At 47.6% G+C, this 21900-nt stretch overlaps 1 protein-coding gene across 2 annotated transcripts in view; it reads left to right on the plus strand.

Moving 5' to 3' along the window:
- UCK2 (uridine-cytidine kinase 2) overlaps window positions 1-21900 on the plus strand; it is a 69107-nt gene that overhangs the window by 12434 nt on the left and 34773 nt on the right. Inside the window, exon 1 of one of the 2 annotated variants that reach the window (XM_008685698.2) lies at window positions 18185-18418. The exons of the other annotated variant lie outside the window; for it this stretch is intronic. Coding sequence (XP_008683920.1) covers window positions 18416-18418 — 3 coding nt within the window. The 5' untranslated portion in view covers window positions 18185-18415. Of the gene's footprint in view, window positions 1-18184; window positions 18419-21900 lie in introns of those variants that run through there. 2 annotated transcript variants of the gene reach the window in all.

Here is a 21900-nt window from a genome sequence, read left to right on the forward strand (position 1 = left end):
TGGACCTTTTCTTGAAAAGAGTTAAATGGACTTGTTTTCTAATGGGTGGTGAGGGGAAGAAAGAGCGGCTCACTAACACTCCTTTTTAAAAACCCTCCTAATTAAAAATGGAACCTATGGGAAGTGTACTGATTTTAAGTGTGGTTCAGGGAACTATCTCAACGTGAACACACCTGTGGAAGTACTCGCCACGTCAAGGAATAGAGTGTGACCAGCACCACAGGTAGCCCGTTGTCGTCATTGCCCTCACTGCCCCTTCCGTCCGCGGATTGATGACCTAGCAGAGAAAAGGGCCTGTTTTGTGGCTGTGGGGTCACCAAGACTTGTGTGACTCTAGGAACTTGGTCTTGTATAGAAGATACATTATAATAAATTCAGTGATCATGGGGACGACTGGGTGGCTCAGTCGTTAGGTGTCTGCCTTCGGCTCGGTCATGATCCCAGGGTCCTGAGATCGAGCCCTGGGTGGGGCTCTGCACTCAGCAGGGAGTCTGCTTGAGGATTCTCTCCCTCTGCCCCTGCTTGCTCTCTCTCTCTCTCTCTCTCTCTCTGTCTCTCTCTCTCCTCTAGAACAAACAAATCTTTTTCTTTTTTTAAAGGTTTTATTTATTCATTTGATAGAGTGCACAAGCAAGGGGGAACAGCAGGTAGAGGGAGAGGGAGAAGCAAGTTCCCTGCTGAGCAAGGAGCCTGATACGGGGCTCAATCCCAGGGTCCTGGGATCAAGACCTGAGCTGAAGGCAGACAGTTAACCAACGGAGCCACCCAGGCGCCCCCAAATAAATAAATCTTTAAAAAAAAAATAAAGCTTTTCCCCTTGTCTGTCCCTGAAAGAACAGGTCATGTCCTCCGTTCATTTTGCTCATCCAGTAAAATGCTCACTGATTTCTTACGAAGGGCCAGGCACTCTGTTAGGTGCTGGGAATACGACAGTGCAGTAGATAAAGCCCGTGACCTCGTGGCGCTTACGTGTCCGGGTCTGACTCATCTCTGCTAACCCAGGGCCCAGCATAGTACCTGACCACGTGGCGGATTTTAATAAATGTCTCCCAAAACCAAGTAAATGGCCTCCCCTCGCTCTCTGGTAGTGTTCATCCTCTTATATTGTGGTCAGCTGGCAGATCAGTGACTGCTGGATTCCAGGATCCTGGATCGCAGCCTGTCCGTCTTTGTATAGAAAGGGCTGCACAGAAAGGACTTTCGTTCTGCTTATTGAAGGCGTGATGGGGCCACACAAGTCATGCAGTCAGTAAGCTCTGTCAGAGGTCAAGAGGAGTGGGACCGTGTTAATGGCTGTGGTAAAGCTTTTCTTAGCAAAGTCACCAGTAGTCCCCTAGTCCCCATGTCCTGTGAAAGCTGTTGGTAAGGGTCTCACTTTTCTGTAACATTTGACAATGACCATTTCCTCCAAGGAACTTTCTTCACTTCCCCACTCTTGGCTGGCTTTCTGCCTCTCTCCCTATTCTTCCTCAGCCATCTCTCTGGGTTCTTGTCCACCTGTGACTGCGTCATGCCTCAGGACCCTTGCTCAGGTCAGCGGTTTTCTCCCATTTCTTCCCTGGATCCTCCATCCGTCGATGACTCCCACGTGATTTCCTGTCCTGGGCTCTTTCCTGGGCTCCTTTCCCATCCATTCAGCAGTCATGTGTCACTCCATCTGGTACCACACACAGACCTGCACCGTGTGTGTTGTCTGTCTGCACAAAGGCACGACACAGGAACCGGCTCCAGCCAGTGCTCCTGCATCCTCCCTCACCCATCCGGGCCCCCGGGTCCAGTCAGTTCTTCTGCTTTCTCCTGAAATGAACCTCAATTCTCTGCATCCATCATGTCTTGCCTGGATAACTCTCCAGTGGCCAATTTCCCAGCTGCCAGTCTGAACCTTTTTCAAAACATTCTCCACATTGCTGTTGGAGCAGAGCGATCTTCCGAAAAAATGCAGCTGTGATCAAGCCTGTCACTCCCCTAGAATTCTTTGGGTGGTTCTCCGTCACCTTCGGTCTTGTTGTCAGCACTGCCTGCCCTCCCCAACCCCCAGCCTTCTAGCTTGGTCTTTCCAGCCTTCCTTCCTGCTGCCCTCCCCATACCATCCTGTCCTTTCCCAAAACTCATTGTCAACTCTTTCCTGTTCCCAGATCTCAGAGCACTCACCTCCGTACCTCTGGACATGTTGCTGCTTCTGCTTGACACACTGTCCCCTCCTCTTTGTCTGGTCACTTCAAAGCCCGAGGAAGTGTCTCTCAGTCCCCTGCAATCTGAACGGGAGTTCTATCCTGTGTTTTCCTCTCTGCAGCCCTGAGTGTTGCTGTCTACTGTTTGTCTTTCCAGGAGACTGTGAGTTTTAAGAGCAGTGTCTTTCTTTTTTTTAAATCTTTTTCTAAAAAAGATTTTATTTATTTATTTGAAAGAGAGTGAGCAAGAGAGAGAGCATGAGCAAGGGGAGCAGGAGAAGCAGACCTCCCTGTTGAGCAGGGAGCCCGACATGGGGCTCAAACCCAGGACCCTGGGATCATGACCTGAGCCCAAGGCAGACGCTTAACCGACTGAGCCACCCAGGGGCCCCAAGAGCAGCATCTTTGATCTCTCTACCCACCGGGCTTAGAATACCATAGGTGCTCAGAAATACTTGAGGGAGCGTAAGGATGTGTTTTTTTGTTTGTTTTGTTTTGTTTTTGTTATGAGCGTGGGATGGGGTCACGTATAGAGATCATCTGGCTTATTTTTTGTTGGTGGTGGTGTTTTTTTTGTTTTTGTTTTTGCTTTTATTTTGTTCATCTCAGGGTTTTCATCTGAATTTGAGATCTGAAAAGTTAATCTCACATCTAGTTCTTGGTCGATAATGCTCCTAATCGTCACGGTGGCTGCTCTCCGCAGAGTTGGAGGTTAGGCTAGCGTGGGTGAGAAGTGTTCTTGCAGGAGACACACTTGTTTGTGTTGGGAATGGTCTGCCCTCTGCCTTGGCCTATCTTGTGAGTTGGGCCCCGCGAGTGTGTAGGTGTGCGAAGGGCCAGGGGGGGTAGGCGTGGGCGGAGGGGTGGCAGACGGACTGCACCGTTGCTTTGAACACAGGACTGGTGCGGAAGACTTTGACCTGTTGAGATTAAAAACTACTAGTTCATGTGAGGAGTTCTTATATTTCATGGTGGAGAACTCCGCTTTAAGCGAACCCTGCACTTACAGCAAAACCGTAGCTATTGGGCTCTTAGGCAGATGTTTGAGTTTCAGGTTTGAGCTGAGGTAATTTGAGGGGTGGCGCAGATTTTTAATTTATTAGAAATAACTTTTATCATGTTTTGCCAATGGTATTTCTCAACCAAAAGTGATAAATGCTCTTGCAAAACATTGGCACAATACTAGTGGAGAACCTCTGCATTCCACTGCCTTATTTTACTTTCCTAATTTAATGCCATCTGAAATTTATATTTATATGTGTGTTGATTATCTGTTTCCTTTCAAAATCCGTCTACTTCTAACAGCTCACTTCCTGAGCACGGGCTCTGTGCTACGTGCCATTCTAAGTGTTTAACACATTCTAGCTCCTTTAATTGCTCAAGAGGCCCGAGGGCTAAATTACCAGGATTGTCCCCAGTTTCTAGATGGGGAGATTGCAGCCCGGAGAAGTGAAGTAACTGTCCCGGCAGCACTAAGTGGTGGGACTGGAATCCAGGCCGTAGCCTAGCCGCCGGACAGAGAGACAGCCAGCGAGAGAGGGAACACAGCAGGGGGAGTGGGAGAGGAAGAAGCAGGCTCACAGCGGAAGAGCCTGATGTGGGACTCGATCCCGGATCGCCAGGATCATGCCCTGAGCCGAAGGCAGACGCTTTAACGACTGCGCCACCCAGGCGCCCCAAAATCCGTCTACTTTAACAGCTCACTTCCTGAGCACGGGCTCTGTGCTACGTGCCATTCTAAGTGTTTAACACATTCTAGCTCCTTTAATTGCTCAAGAGGCCCGAGGGCTAAATTACCAGGATTGTCCCCAGTTTCTAGATGGGGAGATTGCAGCCCGGAGAAGTGAAGTAACTGTCCCGTGCAGGCAGCACTAAGTGGTGGGACTGGAATCCAGGCCGTAGCCGCCTCGCTGGAGTCCACTCTGCTCTACGGAGTCTGCGCGTAACCTTGCATCACGGATCCTCATGCAATCTGGTGGTTTTCCCCAGCCAAAAAAAGCTCTTTTCCATTACAAACATACGCTTATCCACAGGTAGTCTTTTTTACATAAATGTTGCCCCTCTTGGGAAACATATTTTTTTCCTCCATGACTCCCTGTGGACCCCGTCCCTAGAAGGTGTGACATTATGTTAACTCTGCAACAATTAACAGGATCTGAGGTCAATTTATGTTACCTAAATGTCAGTCTTCTTGAGATTCGGGAAACATTTTAGCCTCATCCGCGGGATCCTGGAGAGACGGATGCTCTTGCAGATGGCTGTTGCCATGTCTTGCTGTTGATTTCTACTGGTAGATGTCATCCCTGTGAGTCAGTGTCACTGAATTCTGTGCATATACCTTATTGGGAGTTCTGAGCATCCTGGTTACTGACTGTGATCTTTTCTAGGTTCCTGTAATTGGGCTGATGAGAAAAAAGACCGCTTAAAACTTCTTTCGTAATATTTTATAGCAGTATTTGGAAGGTGGTGAAGTCTTGTCTTTCCTTTTCTTCCTCTCCAGTGGGAGCACAGGGTTGTCCTGTAGGGCAGGGGCTCTCAGCTTAGCGTGGGGTCCATGGATGGGCTTCAGAAGCGCCGTCAGTCTCTTGAAACTTGGGTGCAGAATTTTGTCAAGTGTGCACATTTTGCTGGGGCAGTGCCCGTCTCAGAACTGTGAGGACAGCAAAGAGCCGTCTTTGATATGAGCATTAACATACTGTCAGTTTCAGGCTGCAAGAATCCTGGAAACTGGCTTGATTTAAAGGTGAGAAATCTTTTTTTCTAGAACCAGCCAAATGAGGAGGGTATGACTAAAACTCTGGAGAGGGCAGCTTGGACTTTCTTCATTAGGACACAGGAGTTCTCACTAACTGGGGGGATATATGGGCTCAGCCTGCGATGGGGGGCACCAGTTTGAATTAAATAATCACATTCTGGTGTGACAGCACTGTTACACGTGCTTTGTCCGCATCCGAGCCTTCTATCATGCTGGTGCTTGTGTGCCAGGACATGATGAAGGATTTAACCTGGGGGGGGCGCCTGGGTGGTTCAGTCGGTGAGGCATCTGACTTGGATTTGGCTCAGGTCATGATCTCAGGGTTGTGAGATCAAGCCCCACCTCGGGCTCTGCAGTAAGCACGGAGCCTGCTTGAGATTCTCTCTGTCCCTCCCTGTCTCTTAAAAAAAAAAAAATTTAACCTGTATATTACTACTTTGGTAGACATTTAAAAAAGTATATGGTGGGACACCTGGGTGCCTCAGTTGGTGAAGCGTCTGCCTTCTGCTCAGTGCATGATCTCAGGGTCCTGGGATTGAGCCCCGCACTGGGCTCTCTCCCTGATCAGTGGAGAGCCTGCTTCTCCCTCTCCCACTGCCCCCCTCCTGCTCGTGCTCCATCTCTCTCTTTCAAATAAATAAATAAAATCTTTAAAAATAAAGTATATGGTATAAAAAGATAGTATTGCCTCAGCTCAGCCACTTCCTAGTGCAGTGATCTTGGGCAAGTGACTTGCTGTGTGCCTCATTTTCCTCATCTGTAAGATGGGTGCAGAATAGTGCCTGCCTCTCAAAGGTTGGAAGGATTATATGAAATAAAAGAAAGAAAGCAATTGAAATGCTGTTTGGTAAATGGGAAACAGCCAATTCGTGTTAGTGCTTATGAAGATGTTGACAACAGTCAGGACCGCTAACTCCCCCGCCACCCGTGTGAGGCTGTAAACCAGTTGGCTCTCCTCCTCACCCCATCCCATTTTCCCACTTTCCAGAGACCACCACTTTCAGCTCTTCTGTTCTTTTCTCCTTTTATTTGTCTCCATATCACATTCACACGGCGTTATTCTGATTTCTGCCTCTCAATACCAGGCATTCATTATTGACTTTGTATTGTAGATGGTGAGGTTTTAAGTGACAACTTTCCCCTTCCCCACACGTCTCTTCTTCTGTGATTATATCAAGTCCGGTTAGAGCGACATGTAGCGTTTTACATAACGATCACATAAATATTGTTCACAGCTGAGTCATGGAATCATGTGTGGAGTGCCTGGACCTTATCGAACATTTGAACTGTGGCTCTGAGTTGAAGAAAACCAGAATGGGGAATTGTCGATTTGCCTTTAATTAGGAGTGAAGTTAAAGTTGGCCATGTGGTTGCTGTCTCTTTAGGTCATTTTGTGATGCGCTCGTTTTTCTCCTCCGATGTTCAGTTTCAACTCAATCGTCTGTATAACCATCCTAGAATCTTACGACGAACTGGTAGAAGTTAAGCTTCCAGAAGAAATGTGACAGTTAAGATAGACTGGGAGTTTGGAGAAGCAGTGGAAGATCCTTAGGTCTGCGTCAGCTTTCTGAACTGGCTGCCCTTCACATTCTTATCCTTAGGCTGATGTCATCTGTGGATAGAAAGCCTTAGCTCCACGGTGGGTGACAGGAAGGCACAGAGATGGGACTGCCTCGGTAGACGTGGAACAAAATAAGCCGAGTGTGGGAAAAGGCAGATTAATGTGGTTATGAAAAGTAAGTAAGATGATAACGGGGAAGAGCAGAGTCTTAAAAGTGCCCTCAACAGAAGGACTAGGCAGATTCTCCTTGTTGGAATGTCCATATTGATTTACTTGGTACAGGTTACCAGGGTGGGGGGAGGGGCAGGAGATGAGGAAAAAGGTGGAGTTGTGGTTTTGTGTTTACCGGTGAACCCGATGGAGGAGGTCAAGTGTCCTGCTCTGAGAAGCACAACTGGAGGCAAAGCCTTGCGTTCTGGATCCGGGAAGGAGTGGGGGGGAACCCATGACAAGGCAGAGTTTCTCTTCTGGAGCCATGCTAATGGCACTAATGTCGTGGTGATCCTCGAGTGAACTTGGTTCTGGGACTTTCTGGCCTCTGAGATTTCGGGGGAAGGGGGCAGGGCAGGGTGGTGGGGTAGGTGGTGCAGAAGTGAGAGGAGAAAGCCAGTGCTTGGGTTCTAAGTATAGTTTTAAGCAGAACTACGAGATCCAACATTGACAGGAAAATGAAATGAACTTCTGTGTCAAACAGTTCTTTTTCCTCTCTTTGGCTCTAAAGTTTTTGTGTTGGGAGTTAGTGGCCAGTTGTACAGGGTCCTGGTAGTGAGGGAATCTGGAATATCTGTAAAAACTGGAAAAGCTACTTTTCGACAGGAAAACCCATCCCTTGGAGGGAGTTGGCAGAGACTTTCCTTGTTCGAGGTAGTTTTTCTTCTCTGTTCTTGGTGCGGTGCCTCAGCTCCATACTCGTCATCCAGCCTTGGCTGCGTTTTGCTGAATAGCTACTAGCAAGTCATAAGCTTCTGCAACTCTGTCATCTTCTGGATAAAGTAAGTGTGATTCACAGCAGCATGACTCAGGGAGATTGACTGGCTTAACAGGTAAGAGAGTCGATGAGCGGGACCCAGAAATGGTAGGAATGGCGGAGAACCTGAGCGCTCTCCATGCCCCAGAACGGTCGCCCGGTGTTTACCAGGTTTAGGTACTAGTGATGTCACGGAACCTCTTCATTTTCCTCTCCACACCCTAACTGTGTGTCCCTTCTGGAGTATTTCACAACTCGGGACAAATGAGTGATCTTGGGAGCTCTTCATGGGCACGCAAGCTCAAGGCTCTGGCTACGCAGGGCTTTTGGAATGTCTGCTTGTGAGAGCACTTGTGTCGAGTTCACTGGAAGGTAAAGATTTCCTCTTGTAACGTTTCTTCCCTCACAGTTGTAGCGTCTGGGGTCCTGAGCCGCCTCCAGCCAGCTCAGCGGAGCCGCGCGTGCCGTCAGAATTCCGTGCTCTCTGGGAAGCGCGAACGTGAGCTCCGCTTTCACGTCTGCCTTCCCTTTGGCCCTGACGGAGACATAGGAAGCAGTGAGGCAGCGGATTCTGGAGTGGTTTTGCCCAGGGACCTCGGAGCGCCTTGGAGGCTTGAGAGTCCCCGTGCCAGTGTGCCACAGAAAGCCTGGGCGTGGCTCTGAGCCGGGCCTGCAAAAAGGGATGTCAGGTCCTGGGATGTCGTTCAGTTCATTCAGGTGATGGCATGCATGCCGTGGGAACGTGAGCTGTGCTGTCTCTCTAGGACCCGTGAGTCTCCGTTACTAGCCTGACCAGTGCAGCTGTGTACCTGCGTGCAGGTGTGCCTGGTGCAGGTGTCACCTGTGTGCCACTTCGCAGCGTACCAGTGCAGCACTGTACCCGTGGAATGTAGCTCCGTAGCAGTGTGCCTGTGGCCTTTTCAGTGAACTGTATCCCTGCCCCCAGGCCCTAACTCCCTCTCTTAGAGTTCATTGCTAACTCAGTATTGCGTTTTATTTTGTCTTGTTTTGCTTTATTTTATTTTATTATTATTTTGAGAAAGAGTGAGAGTGCAGGGGGAGTGGCAGAGGGAGATGGAGAGAGAGAATTCCCAAGCAGGCTCATCGCCCAGCATGGAGCTCGTGGTGGGGCTGGATCTCGGGACGCTGACGTGACCGGAAGCGAAATGAAGAGTCAGATGCTTAGCTGACTGAGCCACCCAGACACCCCTTGGTCTTTTGCTTTTTAAAAGATTTTATTTTGGTCCTGCCTGGGCATGAAGCCTGCTTAAGATTCTCTCTCCCTCTCCCTCTGACCCACCCGCCCTTGCTCGAGCATGTGCACCTGCGCTCTTAAAAAAAAAAGATTTTATTTTTAAGTAATCTCTACACCCAGTGTGGGGCTCAAACCTACAACCCCAAGATCAGCAGTCGCATACTTCACTGACTGAGCCAGCCAGGCACCCCAGTCTTTTTTTTTTTAATGTAATTTTTGAATCTGTTTGGATTAAAAAAAAATCTGTCTTTTCCTATATTTATGTTGCTTTTTGTTCTGCCTTTCACTCTGAAGCAGCTCCCTACTAGCCTTTACTACACCATGTCTTTTCTAGTCCATAGATAATACCTTTCTTTACTCCAGTATTCAAACTTCTCTGTGCTTCTGTTTTTCCTGTAGATCCCCAACATTTGTTACACCCTACTTTCAGAGCACATGATTGAGAAGATTTTAACTGGGTTTGAAAAGTTAAATAAATTCTCTTCTGAAGATGTGTTAAAGAACAAGAATTAGTTCAACTAAGTGAATTCGAAGATCTCATTGGCTTTGTTACATGATTCACGAATCGGGCAGCATCCCGTCCAGCGAGTCGAGGGGGGTTTGGAGGAATTGTACAGAATAGAAGGTTTTTTTTATAGGAAGGGGTGAGGGCAAGGAAGTTATTAGCAAGAGAAAAGATTGTTCCAGGCAAGGTCACCTTCCCATCGGGGAAGGGCTGGGGGTCTTACTAGGTGGATGACCACAGCTTCCTTTGGGGGGTGGAGAGGGCCCACAAGACACATTCCCTCATTGGTGCTCATCAGAAAATCACTGACAGGTTAAGACTTCGTTTCTGGGGAAAGTGGAAACCGCAGTTAGGTTAGGCCAGGCCATAAGCTGTGGTTTGGTGACCTGGTCTGGCCCAAGTGACGCCATTTTGGGCCTGTGGTGTGTTTCTAATAATTTGCTAAATACCTTGAACACATGGACACTGAAAAGAGAAGGAACAGAATCTGTGAAGTATCTCACTGGGCGAGATGAGGATTCCCATTTTTTCAGCCTTGAGCAGTAAATAGTGCAGAATGTTTGCAGCCTATGTTTTTTTCTTTGTTTTGAACTGTTCTGTCGTGGTTGGGTGGACAGTTGTAAAATAAATACATGGAAAGGACATGGTTTTTTTTGTTGTTGTTTTGTTTTTAGATTTTATTTATTTACTTGTTAGAGAGAGAGTGCACAAACAGGGGGAGTAATAGGCAGAGGGAGAAGTAGGCTCTCCGCTGAGCAAGGAGCCCCATGTGGGGCTTGATCCCAGGACCCTGGGATCATGATCTGAGCTGAAGATGGGCTTAACGGACTGAGCCACCCAGGCATCCTGAAAAAGACATTCTTTATCTCTGGAATGACATAGATTGTAATTGGCAGGGTCCAGCTAGCTCTCTTCAGGACTTCTTTCTAGAAGTAACAGACCTGAGTATGGGATGGTTCGTTGCAATGAGTCAGGCTTCCTGAATTCATCCTCATTTAATGCCTGTTTCCAGCCACTGTCTAAGTCTCCATTTATTTTGCAGCAAAGATGTCCCAAAATAAGGCGCTTATATATAGCAACAGATCCTACATCCTTGCCATCTTGTTTCAGAACGGCTCACCGTTAACACATCTTAACAGGCACAGAATCCACCGTGGTAGGAAGTGAAACCGTTTTTGCATACATATTCAGACCCTTCCCAGTTCCTGCATTTTCCATCGCCAGCTTCTTCTGTCCTAACAGGGACCCACATAGCCTCTGTCACCTGAACATTCTGTTGCTGTCACACTCACGTAGGGCAGTAGAATGTGTACTTACTTTCTTTCTTCTTTTTAAAGATTTTATTTATTTGACAGAGAGAAAGAGCCAGAGAGCACAGCGGGGGTGGGGGGAAAGGCAGAGGGAGAAGGAGAAGCAGATTCCCTGCTGAGCAGAGAGCCCAATGCGGGGCTCAATCCCAGGACCCTGGGATCATGACCTGAGCCAAAGGCAGACGCTTAACCGACTGAGCCACCCAGGCACCCCAGAATATGTACTTTTTGAACCTTGCTCTGGGTGGCGTGCCAGGAGTCACTGTGGTGACACTGTGGTGTGCAGAAGCAGGGGCCACATGTAAGGTCGAGCATGAAGGTTCCAGGACAGCTGGTGGGTGCAGAGGTGAGGACGGCGAGTCTGTGCAGCATCCCCGAGCTGCCCTGGGCAGGGAAGACCTGGAACTCGGTTTCCTCGCGCTAGCCAGCCCGGGACACAGGTGAGAGTCGCCGAGGAGAGCAGTCAGAATATGATGACTCTGCTCCCGCCCAGCCCTTGGGTGTGCCTGGTGCAAGCCAGCGACCTCCACAGTTTCTTTTTTTTTTTTTTTTTTAAAGATTTTATTTATTTGACAGAGAGAGAGACAGCCAGCGAGAGAGGGAACACAAGCAGGGGGAGTGGGAGAGGAAGAAGCAGGCTCATAGCGGAAGAGCCTGATGTGGGACTCGATCCCATAACGCCAGGATCACGCCCTGAGCCGAAGGCAGACGCTTAACCGCTGTGCCACCCAGGCGCCCCGACCTCCACAGTTTCTGATCCTCTCTGTCAACGGCAGGTGTCTGTGGCACCAAGGTGTTGAGAGAATAAAAAATGTGGAAATAAATATGAAAATGTTCTTGACTCATAAAGCACTCTCCCTTGGCAAAGTGGTGTGTGTCTTCTGGTGCAGAAGATACTGCCTATTATATGTTCTAAACAATATGTTACAGGTTATATAAATTGTATAACCATCCCCACCTGTAGTAGGTGATAAAACTAAGGCTTCAGAAGTGTCTTACTGTGCCCACGCGGCTAGTATGCGCCATAGCAGGTCCTGCATCTTTGAAACCTGGCTTCTACTAAGCTGATTGGGGTCCCCTGAAGTAGTAGGCAACTTTACGGTTAACGCATTGATTTATTCAGCAAACATTAAGTGACTCTTGTATCCCTAATACCTGACATTTGAGGTATTAAGTCAGTTTTGTTTGTTTTTTGTATTTTTTTTTTCCTGTAAGTAACTTGCAATGAGCTTTAAAGGCTTAAAAAAAAATCTTCTCTTTTTAACCACTCCACCCATGTTTCTTGGTCTTAATTTCTTAGTTGACATTCTTCTGTATATTTATTTATCTTGCAGCTGGCCAGAGGGGTGTCTCTTAGGAAAAGAGACTTGGAATGACTTCAGTGAGCAGACGAGGAGTTGTGACACGTGTCAGCTTGCTTGTGTTTGGTCCGCCAGGTGGTGATTTAACTGTTGGCCTTCCCGGCTCCAGCTTTGGGCTCATCCAGTGGGAGCTGGAAGGCTTTAATAGATATATTAATTGGAAAACACTTTGAGAGTCAAATGTCACTCCTTCAGCAGCTGCACCTGTCATCGGGGACCAGTATTAGAGCCCGAGAATTAAGGATGTATCTGAGGATATCTGAGGCTCTGGGGCTTTCTTTTTCACGTTTGGTCACGTGTTGATGCGGATGAGACTCAGAACTAGTCCAAGCTGTGCTGTGGCTTCGTTCTCTGCAGACAGAACCTTTTTGGGGCTTGAGAAAGCGTTTGGACTCTGAGAGAGCACCTAGCAGTCACTAGCCTTCTCACACCTGCTTTCTTTTGTGATCCTGAGGTCAACCACAGTCACGTGAAGCAGATGATGGCCTTTATTCCTCTTCCTTCCTTTAATACGTGGTAAAACTAAGGTGTGGAAATGAAAGTGTCTGTCTTAGGCCCATGTAACTAGGACTTGGTGCTTGAACCCTGTTCTCCCCGAGTCCCGGGGGCTAGAAGCCAGTGAGGCGCCTTCCGTAGGCAAGCTGCGGCCCGGGGTGTCGCTCCGAGTCCCTAGTGCTTTCGGCAAACCCGGATTGCCTGTTGGATCCCTCATCCAGAGATGAGGACAGGGAATGGATAGAAGCGGTGACCACGCAGCTGCGTACTTGGTGTGACACGCAGCAGAGGGTATGCTGGGAGCGCCCAGAGGGGGACAGAATCGCAGGGCTGAGACGCCGGGGACGACGGCAGACGACTGAGGTGATGCTCGAGCTGGAGCAGGAGGGATGAGCAGTGTGTGCTCCCGGCCGGTCCACAGCAGCGGTGAAAGGCAGGACCAGCAGCGCCAGCCCCGCCGGACAGGCCTGGGTGCCAGGCCGCGGTGCGTGAATGGTGTCCTTCATATGTCCTTTACCCGCTGCTCTGGCTGCCATCTGACTGTCATTCCACGTACCCACCCTCCTACCCCAGCTCTTTGTCCTTTCTACGTAGTCTCGGCTTCTGCCTTAGGCTGTCAGTGGTGGCCTCACATATTAAAGGGTTGGTGTTGGGGGCCCCTGGGTGGCCTAGTCGGTTAAGTGTCAGACTCTTGATTACGGTTCAGGTCATGATCTCAGGGTTTTGGGATGGAGCCCCGAGTTAGGCTCTCTGCTCAGCAGGGAGCCTGCTTCTCCCTGTCCCTCTGCCTGCCGCTCTGCCTGCTTGTGTTCTCTCTTTCTCCCTGTCAAATAAATAAATAAATAAGTAAATCTAAAAAGAAAAAAAAGATGCCCATTTACTTCTGTCCGAGGTGTGAGGCATTGATCTTCTGTTTCAGGGGAGGGAGTGGAGGCTCAGAGAGGTTAAGCAATCGGCTCAAGGTGGCTCAGCCAGTGAGGGGTGGAACCAGGGATTGATGTGTGGGTTCTTCTTGCCTGCCTCCTGCACCTCGTGCTTGTGTCATTGGTCTGTTGGCACTGCCCTGGGTGTCACGCAGTGAGTGACTGTGGTTCCCTGTCTGCCCCCTTGCCAGCGTTGCCCACGAGGCTCAGTTTTGCAGACAGATGAGCAAACAAGCAGCCAGCTGCTGTGAGAGGCCTGGGAACTTGTCCCTGGGGAGACCGGCCAAGTTCAAGGAGGTTATATCAGGCTTTGCAGCAGAAGTGTCTGGGCCTGCCGCGGGATCTGCTGAGTCAGTAGTCCCGGTTTCATCACCGACTCTGCGAGTGTGCAGGTGGCTCCTGGGCTGACTCCCTGCCTGGTGCTCCTCCCTCAGCCCAGGAGAGGACCACTGGCGGGAGGGAGAGTTTCTGAGACTTTGCACCTGTGCCTTTCTTTACCTTTGGGAAGGTGTTCTGGGCATTCCAGCTGTGTTCAAAGCAACAAAGAGGACTGTGGGAGCTGGTGCTGGATTCTGGACTCATCTGTCTGAGGCCTTCAGGGATTGTTCTGTTAGCAAAGTGAGTGTTGAAAGGGGCTGAGTAAACCATGAATCCTGTTTTCTGGATTGGCCTCTGCTGGATAACTTCTCCTCAGGTTGCTTTTTGTTGCTACAACCTGTTTACTAACCATACATTTTGAGGAATGAACGAGATAAGATAGCTCACTGAGTTCTGACACAGGGAATGAAGGACTATAATGAGGTCTATATGAAGCAGCCTTCTTCTTCTCTCCCTTTTTTTTTAAGTAGCCTCCATGCCCAGCATGGAACCCAACATGGGACTTGAACTCATGACCCTGAGATCAAGACCTGAGCTGAGATCAAGAGTCGGATGCTTGACTGACTGAGCCATGCAGGTGCCCCAAGACCTGTTCTTCACGTGCACTTTGAACCTCCTGGGACAGGTGTTGGAATGGGTACTATCCTTCCCTGTGAGGAGGCTGCTGCTGATTGGAGAGTGGAGCTTGACACCAGTGGCTACTCCTGAGTTTGTGGGATTCTAGGGAGAGGCTCATAGCTGTCACCTTCCTCCTTTGTTGGAGACTCTTGGCCTCCATCCTTAGCTGCTGTCTGAATTGGCCAACCTCAGCTGCCCTCTACTGCCGCCTCTTATTTGCTCTCCTTGTTACGTGTGTCCGAACGTTCAGGCAAGTGTCATCTGTCCTCTGGGTCCCATCTCTGAACCTTCCCCTGCGTTTCAGAGCTCAGTAGCACCCTGTTAACAGGGTCAACTGGATTGAAAGTGAAAGACGCATCCCCAAAACAATGCATGTCGTCAACAAGCAATAATGGGATTAGCTGTGATTCATTGACCACTTAGGAGGTGCCTGTAAGCTAGGTGTCCCCTACCTGGCCATCTTAGGAGAAACTTAGGCCAAAGGAGGTTAACCACTTGGCTCAAGGTCACCCAACCACATCTGGATGCAAACACAGATCTTTGGAACACCAGCCTAATTTCTCTTCATCATGCTATCTTGCCTGCAGGGAAATAATACCAATTTCATGATACCACTTTTATAATGTCAGTAAATTATGTTACATTTTCGGTAAACTGATAATTATCGGGTGGCCCGTGGGGAATAGAGGGAGCTGGGCTGGAGGTCCCCATCATTTTTATTCTGTAATGACTCCCACTTGGAGGTCATTGCCCATTGGAAGGAAAGTTCTGAGCCCTCCCAGCAGCCTTGGTAGAGATCCTCACTAAATACTTCAATAAAACATGAGAGTTCTCTGCTCTGTGCTCCCAGAGGTCTCTGTGCTCACGTACAGTGACTTATTCTCCATCTTCGCTTCCTTCCGAGTGGTCTCCGAGAGAAAAGTCCAGGAAGCTAAGCCCTGCACCTGAGTGTGTCTTCCTGCTGCATCCCGGACACTCGTGCCCTTGCTAAGGCAGCCCGGGCGGGGATGGAAAATGTCCCCAGGCTGTTCTCTGGCCACAGCTCCACTGCTCCGAGGTCCTTTGGAGTAAAACCCGCAGGAGCCCGGAACCTCAAGGCCAAGTGTTTCAGATAAGCCTCCTTCCAAGTCCTGACACCTTCGAAGACTTAGTTGTCCAGAGAAATGATTGAAAAGGATTCCAAGCACCCTTGTTTCCATAAGGAGCAGTTTAGTGAATGGAGCAGCTACAGTCTGAGACTTCGGTCGGCCTTTTTTTTTTTTTTTTTTTAACTGCCTTAATCGTACAGTCAGGTGGTTGCTGGCTGCCGGCTGCTGGCAGCGATGCTGCCTCCGCCTACTTCCCCACCAGTAGGTGGGGTCTCGGTTCAGCTCACAGGTCTTAATGTCATTGCTGAGTGGCCTTGACAAGACACTTAAACCTTCAATGAGAATAAAATAGTATCATACGGAGACACTCAACAATTGTTACCTTCCCTTTCACTTGAAATCTGGAAGAGCAGCTTGTTAGATTTGCGGGTAAAAATAAAGCATAAATAACCTATAATTGAGGATCTCCCTGGGTAGAAAAAAACCACAAAGCTTTATTTAAATTGGGAACCCTGATAGGCATTCAGCTATTTAGAGATGATTTTTTTTTCTTACCGTCTGGTTCTCAGCTGCGGCAGCCAGATCTGGAACATTCCATGCAAGCCTCTGGGCTCCAAGAGAAGACGTGCACAGCTCCAGGATGTCCATTCAGAGGGCACTGCCTTTTCCTGTGGCTGGCACCGGCTGTGCTAGAGGTCTGCTTTGTATGTTGACCCTAAGAGGTGTGATGCACTTGAGGGTGTCCCTCTGGGGGACACACAGAAAAGTCGCGGGCCAGACAGGCATGGAGTAGAGCAGTCTAGAGGGAGGTGGGCCGGTTGTGTGTTGAACAAGCCACATTGAAGAAAAAAGCTTCAGAAATAGAGGTCTTTTGTATCCTCAAGCACTAGCATTTACTCACTTGTACAGACTTTCTTTTTTCCTCAAATTTGACCATCGCAGCGGCATTGTTTTCTTAAATTTTGTGGATAGATTGTCAGTATTTTGTCAGCAGTATGGATCAAGTTGACATCACAAGCTATGCTGGGAACCTAATCCTTACTCGTTTGCACGGAAAATGTGTTCCTGCCTTGCACAGCCAGTGAACTTTCGGGTGGCAGTGTGTAAGTTGGGGGCTACTTGTAGGGTATTTTGTAAACAAGGAAACCTTTCTTTTTAAGCCAGGGCCCTCCCTGGGGAGTTGTCGCTGGAACCAGATGCTAAAAAAGCATATTTGAAATTAGTTTTTTGGTTTTTTTTTTGTTGTCATTGGTTTTGTTTTTAAGTAGGCATCACACCCAACGTGGAGCGTAACATAGGGCTTGAACTCATGACCCTAGGATCAAGACCTGGGCTGAAATCAGGAGTCGAACACTTACAGCCGACTGAGCCACCCAAGCTAAACCTAAATTAGTTTTGGAATTGACCTTGATAGGGCTGAGCCTGAGTAACCTCAAACAGGATGTTCTAGAAATGAAGAATATTAGTCGTGGAGGCATAGAAGTCATCCCGTCATCCTAACTGCTGGATTGCAAACTGGTTTCGTCATCGATAAAGATTAGGTTCTCAAATGTCCGTAGAAAGCACATATGAGGGGCACCTGGGTGGCTCAGTAGGTTAAGCATCTGACTTTGGCTCAGGTCTTGATCTCAGGGTCCTGGGATCGAGCCCCACATCAGGCTCCCTGCTCAGTGGGGAGTCTGCTTGTCTGTCTGCCCCTCCCCCTGCTAGTGCTCATGTGAGTGCTCTCTCTCTCTCTCAAATAAATAAATAAATCTTTAAAAAAAAGATAGCATTTAGGATATATGTCAGTTACATTATGTATTTGTCAAACACAGCAGTCACCTTGCATGTGTTACGTGTTTATAACACAAAAATGTCATTTATTTTTTAATAGTTCCTGCGTTGGTTTTTCCAGTTACCAGGTAAGTGGCCCCACATATCACGGTTCTGGATCTGCCACCTGTTTTTGTGCATTCTTTGGCTTTTGCAGTGGTCATACTCGGGGTGCCAAATGAGAGGAGGAAACCACAGACATTTCCCCATCTCCACCCAAGCGCCATGTATCCTAATGATAATGGATGGTAAACCTCCCCAGAGAGCACGGCTTTTCCTCTTAGCAGTCATTTTTAAGCACTGTAAACAGCCTGATTTTTTAAAATAACGTTTCAGACACAAATGTCTTTATGATTTGCATGAGTATCAGCGTCTCGTGTGTGGAGTTTTGGGTTGGCCCTCTTGCTGCCTGAGCCATGTCATTTGGTGCATAAACAAATAATTAGAATAGTATAAAGAAGAAAAAAGTGACTTCTTCCTACACCCAGATCTAATCTTTGTTGAAACTGTTCTATTTCTTTCGGAACTTTAATGTATATACATCCATGAAACTTAGTTTGTTTTTGGATAAAACTTGAGAAAAAAATAGTTTTGTATCATAATTTTTTAAACTTCACATCTCCTGAGCATTTCCCCATATTACCAAATATTCTTTTTTTTTTAAGAAAGATTTATTTATTTGAGAGAAAGTGAGTGTGCCAATGGGGTGGGGGTGGGGTAGAGGGAGAGAGAGAATCCCAAGCAGACTCCCTCCCGAGAGAATCCCAAGCCGACTCCCGAGAGCACAGAGCCCGACCTGGGGCTTGATCCCAGGACCCTGAGATCATGACCCAAGCCGAAGTCAGATGCTTAACCGGCTGAGCCACCCAGGCACCCCCATATTCTGAAATATTCTATGCAAATGTGACTCAGCAGCATTGTGTGTGCCAAGACCTATTTAACAAATCCCACCCCCTCCTTGTTTGACTGTGTAGCTTGTCATCAAGTGTTTTGCAGTGTTGGACATTGGGTTCCTCTTTAATTATTTCCTTAAGATCGATTCTTGAAAGTTGAAGTATTAGTTAGAAGGCTGAACATTTTTCATACTCTTGCCTGGTGGGCAGAATTCTTGGTGCCTGGCGTTGGCAGCACTGTGAGTGGTTTCCCGTGATCACTGGGTCCCAGACGCGGTGTGTTGCCAGGGTGGCAAGGCGGTGAGCCTCCCCCAGCAGTCATGGTGAGTGCGGCAGTGAGAGCCACTGGAGAAAACACTGGTGAGATATGACAGTTCTCCATTTTCTGCTCTTGCTTTTTTTTTTTTTTTTTTTAAGATTTTATTTATTTGCCAGAGAGAGAGAGAGTGTACAAGCAGGGGGAGTGGCAGGCAGAGGGGGAAGCAGGCTCCCCGCTGAGCAAGGAGCCGGATTCGGAACTCGAACCCTGGACCCCAGCCGAAGGCAGATGTGTAACTGGCTGAGCCACCCATATGTACCCGCTCTTGCTTGTTTTGCAGAGAAGGGGGCTTGGCGTTCTTTCTTACTCAGCCCCGTTTATATACTCCTTACTTTTTTTTCGTGTGGAAAGATAGGCTTGTATCATATTGTCTCTTTAAACCTCTCCCACATAAAAAAGCGAGCCACTGGCTGTGCATTCCATTTCAGTAGGAAGCTCTTCAAACAAAGTGTCTACCATGAGAGCTTCGTAAAAGTGATCTGAAATGAGCACACTGGTGATCGTCGCCAGGGAGCCCGTGAGAACACTTGGAGAAGGAAGGGGCATGGTTAACTGGGAGAACCCCAGCTGTAATAAGTGTAGAATACTCATAATCAGACGCGGCTCCCATCAGCAGTGACAGAAGTCATGCCAGGATTCTTGGTTCTATGAAGGTGAGACCAAGCTTAATGCTTCCACGTGCTTGGCAGAACTCTAGTTCTCCATCACTGTTTCTTCCCCAGATACTTGGCATGTGGCTGGAAGGGAGTGGTTGGCTGGAAGGGGAGCAGGGAGATGAAGCAAAGGAAGACTAGGAGCAAAGGTCCTTGCAAGGGGCGATCTTTTATATCTTCCTGGAAGAGGACGTTCGGTCTGGGAGATTAAAGTCTATGCTTGTGTTGTTCCCATACCAGGAAGTAAGTACCCCTTAGGAGCATGGCCTGAAGTTGGTAACTAGTAATACAGGCTATTGATTTGTTTTAATTAAGTGTTCATTATTGAGGAATTGATTTCTGGAACTGAGAAAAAAGTGTTATGGTAAGGTCTTTCCCTCCTCCCCCTCCTTCCCTGTCATGGCTTTAGGTGCTATATTTCAGTCCTCTGACCCAGACCCTGGAGGACATCTTGGTTCGTCCTCACTAACCTTTATTGTTTCCTTTTTTTTTTTTTAATTCTGATAGTAGCCATCCTAAATGGATGCGAAAAGGCATATCATCTCGTTTTGATTTGTATCCCTAATGATTAGTGACGTTGAACATCTTTTCATGTACTTATTGCCTGTCCGTATATGTTCTTGGGTAAAGTGTCTGTTCAAGTCTTTTGTGAATTTTTTAATTGGTTTGTTGTTGTTATTGACTCATAGGAATTCTTTATATATTGTGGATACCAATCCCTTATTGGATATGAGATTTGCAAAGATTTTCTCCTATTCCTTAGGTTGTTTTTTTACTCAGTTGATAGTATCCTTTGATGCATAAAAGCTTTTAATTTTTGATGAAGTGCATCTTATTTTTTCTTTTGTTGCCTCTGTTTTTGGCATCATATCCAAAAAATCATCACCAAATCCAATGCCATGACACTTTCCTCCCGTGTTTTCTTCTAGGAGTTTCATAGTGTCAGCTCTTAATTTTGGCCTTTGATCCATTTAGAGTTAATTTTTGTATATTGTGACAGGTGGGGTGGCAGCCCCATTTTTTTCCAACATGAATATCCAGTTTTCCTAGTACGATTTTAAAGTTAATTTTAATATATGAAAGAAGATGCTTAGCTGCTACTCACAGGGGTTATTGAGCCAGTCTCTGTTTAAATGATGTGGGAAGAAGAGATCCAAGCTTCTCGTTCCATCCTGGAGAGAGACGGCACACTAGAGGACGCTTTCCCAAGAGAACTGAGTGCTGTTTCCTGGAAATGTGCAGGAGCCATTTCAAGGGAGATGGGGAGGGGGGGAAGAAGGAGATCATCAAGGTAAGATTACAGACACTTGGTATGTAATGTGCTTCTTACTTTCCTGTCTTCAGTTTTGTGTTTCATTTATGGAAGGCTCGTTTGGACTGAAACTCCCCATGAGTCTTTAGTTTGGTGTTTTGTTGTTTTGTTTTGTTTTGGTGGGGGCGTGTGCTTGTTTTAGCTATTTGCCGTGGTGGGGAGAAACAGGATTTCATACTCTGAACAGAATATCCTGCACGGGGTGGGAGAAATACACCTTGTAAAGTAAGTAACTTTACGTGTGGCCTTCGTCTGTGACGTACTCCACACTTGCTGCGGATTCCCGCTCTTCACGTGGGGCCGCCGGCCAGATCCCTTAGCCTCTGTGCAGCTGTGGGCCTGAGGGTTGAAAGCAGAGCCTGCCTCTTTCCGGAGGAATTCCAGAGGGACACAGCTGCAGGTTTTTCTGTAACTGTTTGTATGTGCACAGGAAGTTTCTTAACAGCCCACAGCGCTGCATCTCATTTCCGTTCAGTTGCTTGCCATCCGTGTCCCTGGCCGTCTGGCTGGAAGCTTCTGGTGCAGAGGGCCACTGGCCTGCAGCCCTCCTGCCGTCTCGTGGTCCTCCTTCAATCCAGGCAGGATCTCGGGAGTTGAAGGCAAAGAAAGGGTGTGAGGGTCATGGAAGAGAAGACATCGTAGGGGAATTTAGTATACATTTCTATGTAGGGAAGTCCTTTCTAACTACAACAGGATAAAGAAACATTAGAAAATATCAATTTACATAAGTTAAGATTTTTCTACAGGAAACACCACTTCAAAGTAAAAAGACCGTAAACTGGAAAAAATATTTGTGTTACAATGCGAAACGGCCAGTTTTTTTAGTATATAAAGAGCTTTTTAGAATCAGGTATAAGAGACCCATAACTGAGCAGAGAAATGAGGATAGGGCATCAACAGCATGGTTTCAGAAAAAGAAAAATTGGGGCGCCTGGGTGGCTCCGTCGTTAAGTGTTTGCCTTCGGCTCAGGGCATGATCCTGGCGTTATGGGATCAAGCCCCACATCGGGCTCCTCCACTGGGAGCCTGCTTCTTCCTCTCCCACTCCCCCTGCTTCTGTTCCCTCTCTCGCTGGCTCTCTCTCTCTGTCAAATAAATAAAATCTTTAAAAAAAAAAAGAAAGAAAAAGAAAAACTGAAGGCTTTTAGGCATAGAAAAGATGTTTATTCTCACTTAGAGCAATAAATTAGATTGCTAGCATGAAGTTAGATATTCTTAAAGGGTATGAGGAGGTTGGTAGATGTGAATCATTGATGGGGGGCTGTCTGGGCTTATATATGGAAGTTTAAAAAAATGCAGATTGTTGGCCTTAGCAAATCCAATACTGGAAACTTGTCCTACTTATATAAAGCTTGTTTTTATTTTTATTTTTTAAGGATTTTATTTATTAGAGAGAGACCGTGTGCTCGAGAGAGCTAGCACAAGCAGGAGGGAGGGACAGAGGGAAAGGGAGAAGCAGACTCCCCACTGAGTAGGGAGCGCCACGTGGGGCTCAATCCCAGGACCCCAGGATCATGACCT

This window comes from Ursus maritimus, unplaced genomic scaffold, assembly GCF_017311325.1.
Source record: "Ursus maritimus isolate PB19 unplaced genomic scaffold, ASM1731132v1 scaffold_2, whole genome shotgun sequence".
Lineage (NCBI taxonomy): Eukaryota > Metazoa > Chordata > Mammalia > Carnivora > Ursidae > Ursus > Ursus maritimus.